At 42.7% G+C, this 6,095-nt stretch overlaps 1 protein-coding gene across 1 annotated transcript in view; it reads left to right on the forward strand.

The window, feature by feature from the left end:
- The window catches only part of RNF130 (ring finger protein 130), a 144,129-nt gene extending 139,430 nt beyond the window's left edge, over nucleotides 1–4,699 (forward strand). Inside the window, exon 9 of the mRNA XM_075542100.1 lies at nucleotides 4,511–4,699. Within this exon, the coding sequence (XP_075398215.1) occupies nucleotides 4,511–4,526 (16 nt within the window). The 3' untranslated portion in view covers nucleotides 4,527–4,699. The remainder of the gene's footprint in view (nucleotides 1–4,510) is intronic.
- Nucleotides 4,700–6,095: the final 1,396 nt, after the last annotated feature.

Raw genomic sequence — 6,095 nt, forward strand, 5'->3', positions numbered from 1 at the left:
GTCTTGATAGGAGAAAATGAGTCAGATACGGGCAGCATCCTGAAATAAGGAACAAATGGAAAATCCTCTAACATAAAAGCCATGATCCAAAACACTTCTCTGCAGCACATCAGTGAGCTTGAATTGTGCTCACTAGTAGTTCTTGTGAGCTGCTTTCCTATTAGGTACGTTAGCAGAATGTGTAGACTTGCTGCTCTCAACTCTGTTCCAACTCATAGCCACCCTAGAGAACAGAGTAAAACTACCCCTGTGGATTTCTGAGGCTATAAATCTTTTGGCAGCAGAAAGCCCTGTCTTTCTCTCTCAGACTGTGGTAAGGCTTAACCTTACAGTTAGCAACCCAATAAGTAATTTACCACTCCAGACTTAACCAAAACTAAACTCACAGCCCTGAGTTAATGCCAAGTCATAGCAAGCAACCTTATAGGACAGGGTAGAATTGCCCCTGTGGGTTTCTGAGTCTGTACTCTTTATAGGAGTAGAGAGTCCCATCTTTTTCCCCATGGAGTGACTGGCAGATTTGAACTAGGAACCGTGAAGATTGCAGCCCAGTGTGTCATCAGTATGCTGCCAGGATTTCATTACTCCAGACTAGATCAAAGAAATTGATCACTTCCATTGTACTCTCTACTGAGGATTTCTGAATTGTTCTGTTTGAAGCACTTTTTAAGAATACTATTAGATGAGCATATCAGTATATAAGAAGACTGAAAATGTTGTCATTTGATATCATAGGGATGCTTAGTATAGAAAAGAGGAAACATGGGTAACATGAGAGGTGTGTCCAGTTGAAGGTCATGAAAAGATGAGCATACTAGCTGCAGTCAATTCTAACTCATGGAAACCCTATGTGTGTCAGTATAGAACTGAACTTACTCCAAAAGGTTTTCAGTGGCTGGGGTTTTGGGTTTTTATTTTAACCAGGACTTTCTTCCAAGGCAGTTATGGGTGGCCTCGACCCTCCAGTCTTTCATTAGTAACAGCCGTTTGCACCACCCAGTAACTCCAGAGACATGAGTCATTACCAATCCCTTGTCAATTCTGACTCACAGTTACTATTTATTTGAGTGCTTACAAAGAGCTGCTCCTGTTTGCTTTTTGTTTGCTTTTGTTTTAACCAAGAGCCTCCTACTGGTTATTTTACTCTATCCATATTGCTCCATTTCATATACGGATTAGGCATAGGTTGACTAGCCAGTGAGTACAGAAGGGTGATAATTCTCTAGAGTTTTGGAGACAGCCACAAAGAGGTAAAGCTCCACTTAACATAGGAACTTGGTGCCTCTCAGGGTATGACATGGGACACTTAGAAAATTAGTGTGCTTCAAACTCACTGCCATTGACTCAGAACCGACTCATAGCAACCCTATAGGGCAGGCTAGCGCTGCCCCTGTGGGCTTCTGAGACTGTCACTGTACGGGAGTAGAAAGCCTTGTCTTTCTCCTGCTGACAGGTTTTGAACTTCAGACCTTGTGGTTAGCAACCCAGCAGGAACGCCTCCAAGGCCCCTTAGTGTGCTTACCAGGGCCTAGTTATTGCGACAGATGTTACTGGGCTGTCTCTTGATGAGGAATGTTTCAGAGGCACTTCCTGGGTTAGGTGCACATCTCTCTGATTCATTCATTCCGGTTCTGTGAGTCCCATTCGAGTCATCTGTTCCAATGACCCCTCTATATAAGAAATCAGAGCCTAAAGAGAAGGATGGAATTCGCTTCCTACTCCTTACATAGAATGCTTACATGTCAAAACCAATGCTTTTCAGAATCTTTTCCACTTCAACTGTCTCCTGTGATAAGAAATGTATTACATTGTAACCCAGTACACCAGATATGTAACTGAAATAGACATTTCACCAACATCCCCTTACTACACACAATTGTCTCTGATAGACTCGAACCTGTGCTTTCATCCTCCTTGTTAATGCCAGCCATGAACTCCAGCTTCATTTTACAACCCATGAACGGGTTGCAATCTGAAGTTTGAGGAACATTGTAGTTCTCAGTCTGATACTAGCACCCACCTTTGGTGGCTTTTATTGTAAAGTGCTGAAACTTCTTGTAGCAGTTAGCAAAGCTTTCACCTTACCCGTGATCTGAGACGTATGTATTGGTGGCTGGTGAAGCCTCTTCTTGCTCTAATTTCTCCACTTAGACACTCTACGTATGAGATACAGCCACAGGAATAGACTGAGGCTCAGCGGGATTGAGTGGTCCCTCTGGGGGTACCATAGGAAGAAGGGCCCTGGAACTCAAAGCCATTACACCACATGCCTGTGCTCCAGGAAGCCACTTGAGGGCTTCAAATAACATGGTTGGGGAAGACAGCTGTGGCTTTCTAAAACCATGATGACAAAAATGGGGCTAGAGGCAACTGGAAACTTTGTTGTTGCTTTTAGGTGCCATCAAGTCAACTCTGACCCCTAGTGGCCCTGAGCACAGCAGAAGGAACACTGCCCAGTCCTCACAATTGTTGCAGCCAATGGGAGACTTCGGGTTGGACTAATGGAATATGGGTTCTGGTCTCCCCATGCCCCACCCCATTTTTCAGAAACCTCACTGCCCTGGGTTTCTAAGAGGGTAAATCTTTATGGGAACTAGAAAGCCTCACTTGGTCCCAGCATGAAACCTACTACCCCACCAGGGTTTCTCTTTCCCAGGAAGCACCTTTGATGTTTCAGCTGCAGGCATTGTTTATCCGTTCTCTCAAAGAGATGCAAAATAAAGTACGCTTAAAAATACTTGATTCAAAAAAATTTTTAATTAAATTAAATTTTTTAAAATCCTGATTCACCACTAAGAAGTCCTTATTATCTGTGGAAATATTATATAAGACAATGTGTTCTCTTAAATATGAACCACAATAAAGAACCAAGTATAGAGCTAAATTTATGTGAAGTTGTTATAAACGTCTTTCACACCAGATCCTTTTCAAAAGAGTTGAATTACTACTATCTTTCATTCTTTTAGGAGCTCTGGTGGTGTAGTTGTTATGCATTGATTGGGCTGGGATCCACAGTCAGCAGTTCAAAACCACCACTCGCTCCTTGGGAGAAAGCCTGGGTTTCAATTCCCATAAACAGTTACAGCCTCAGAAACATACAGAGGGCGGCTGTGAGTCAGCATTGACTCCTGGCAGTGAGTGCGTTCACTCTTTGAAAGGCTCTCCTGGCGTGCTCACAAGGTGTCAAGCCTCCAGCCAGGCGCTGGGCTGAGGGAGCTGGAGGCAGCGGCGGCGTGCTTGCCTGTCTGCAGCTCTGGGAAGAGAAATGCTGTGGTGCTGTATACTCAGAGAGTGCGTTTTTGAAGTGACACCATGTGTGAGGAGTGCGTGCGAGAGTGCGAGCAGTATGAGGACTGTGTAGTGCTCAGTGCCACATTCCTGGCGACTGTTAATGTTACCTGGGCGAGTGGAAGGAAGTTTCATAGAGGAAATGACTTAGGAACCTGGCCGGGCATAAACAAGGGCTAGCTAGATTCAGGGCACTAGCTGTCTAGTTTGGATGTGTCGCCCTTCAGTGGTGGCAACAAGGGGGATGGTAGCAGAATTTGGACTTTTTCTGGTGAACAGTCAAAGGCTTTTCAGCAGAAAGGTGATGCCTAGTGGTTATACGTTGTTTCAGAGTGGTAGAGACTAGTGACAGGAGCATAGCTAACAAAACAAGACTTCCTTAAACTGGCGTACGCAGGAGGAGGAAGAGGAGGGGGTCAGGGAAGTGGACAGCAGAACAGGAGATACTACACAGTTGTAGGATAACTAAAAATAAGTGCTTAGACAGAGCTCTGGAACGGGGCAGAGAGGAGAGAGCGCAGAGCAGTGAGCACATCATTTGGGAACCCTGAAAACCAACAGGTTTTCATGAGAGGAAGAACTAGGGCCCAGGGAGCCAGGGCTGATCCCTAGTACCTGGGGTCTGGAACTTCAAAAAGGTTAGCAGTGCCCTGGTGAACAGTAAAGGAAACTTTTCGTAAAACTTCAGGCATTTTTAAGCACGTGGGGGAAGAGAGGAAGGCACACATACATACCCTTACTCCCCAAGTCTGAAAATTTCTCTCAAGAGATCCTTAGAAGTCTGACCTTGTCAAAGCTTAATTCCAAATAAGTAATGACAGCCTTGTTGGAGGAATGAGAGGGAGCGTGTTTCAAAGGCAACCACTACAGGCTTCAGGACCGTCCACATTGACATGAATTTAGACTCAGCAAAGTTCTGAGTTGTAAATATAGTTGCCCATTGTATTTTTAGAACCAAGTTGTTCTTTGAACTAGACTTTTCATTTCTTTGGGGAATGCAAGACCAGAGATGACTGAGTCAGTTGACTACAGGTCTGAAGCTGATGATTTTAGGAAGATGCTAATGATTAACTGGTTTTTTAAATGGGGTTGAAAAATAGTGGAGGGACAGCTCCCAGGCCACCTTTGTACTTGAGATCAGATTCTCACTTATTTAAATATTGACAGCTACCCTTGATTTAACTGATTCATGACCTCTGTCTTTTTTCCTTTTACTTCATAGGGTAGAATGGTTTTGAAGAAGAGAAAGACTGCTTTCTGACTGACTGCCTTGAAGGGAAAAAAAAAGAACCTATTTTTGTGCATCATTTACCAATCATGCCACACAAGCATTTATTTTTAGTACATTTTATTTTTTCATAAAATTGCTAATGCCAAAGCTTTGTATTAAAAGAAATAAATGGTAAAATAAAAGCACCGTGCTGTCGGGTATTATTCATCCACTAGTGGTCCCAAGGTTGATTTGATGATCGCATTCCCAAGCTTACTTGCATGTGTTTCAGAGACCGAGTGAGTTAATGACAGGGCCACGGACACTTTCTGTGGCCTTCTCACATTGGCTCTGTGCTCAAAGACGGCCCAAGAGTGGAGATGTCCTGTGTGGCAGTGCCCCCTTCAGGCACTCAATGGAGAAACTTTATTTTCTTCAAATATGCTGCTTACTGTCTGATGGGTCTTCGGGTTGTTGTTGTTTTAATCCCTTTGCCTGTGGCTGATCTCCCTGTGTCAGACTCACCGCGCGGCAGCAGGGCATCTCACCGTGCCCTTCACCGCTGTGTCCCCTGTACCAGATAGAGTGCTTTGCACATAGTAAGTGCTCAATAAATATTTGTAGAATGAAGGGATTTTTAAAGTATACATTGATCAGTAATAAATATCTGTACCTCTTTGTTTTTTTAATCTAGTTCACTCAGTATTTTTTATAAACAGAAAATTCTAAAAAGTCTAGATGGTAATTTTGTTTATTTAGTCAAATATTTTTACTTTATTGACAAGGAAAATGTTGAACTGTTTTATATTTAGTAGTGTGCTTGAAGGATTAGCAGTATTTGAAAGCATTTTGATCAGTTCGTTTTTAACCTTCCAACACCTCAGTATACCTGAGAGGACGAGAAACTATTCCTATTGGTAACAGGTTCATTATGTCAGTTATTCTGAAATTGGAAGAAGGTTGAAGAGATTTTCTATTTAATGAGATCAATTCACCTACTATAAAATTCACCCTTTGAGAATGTACTTTTTAGTGGGTTTTGAAGACATTTGCCATGATCTAATTCCAGAACATTTTTCTCACTCCAAATAGAAACTCCATACCATTAACCTCCATGCCCATTAATAATAACACCCCATCTTCCCTACCCTTCAGACTACCCCGTGCCACTGCCCTCCTCAACCTCCAGTCTTAGTGTTCTCTAGCAAAACAGAACCAGGGAAGGGTGTGCGTGTGTTTAGAGATTTTAAGGACTTTCCTCCCAAGTCCAAGTCTGTGGACCAGGTGACAGGCTGGAGATTTCTGCAGTCCTGTTTCCCAGATGCATAGATGAGGTAACAGAGGGAAAGTAAGTTTTTTAAAAGTGAAGTCCAGTAGATTATTGGGGTTTTTTTTAATTTTGATTGCTTGGGCTCTAGGTGTCATATCTAAAATAACATTGTCTAAATTAAGGCTTCCTAATTAAATTTCGAAGAATTGCATAGTTGTAACTCTTTTACTTAGGTCTTTGATGCATTTTGAGTTCATATTTGTACATAATGTGAGGCTTCCATTTCATCCTTTTCCTTGTGGAAATCCAGTTCTCCCCGCACCCTTT

The sequence above is a fragment of the Tenrec ecaudatus genome, chromosome 2, assembly GCF_050624435.1.
Source record: "Tenrec ecaudatus isolate mTenEca1 chromosome 2, mTenEca1.hap1, whole genome shotgun sequence".
Taxonomy (NCBI): domain Eukaryota; kingdom Metazoa; phylum Chordata; class Mammalia; order Afrosoricida; family Tenrecidae; genus Tenrec; species Tenrec ecaudatus.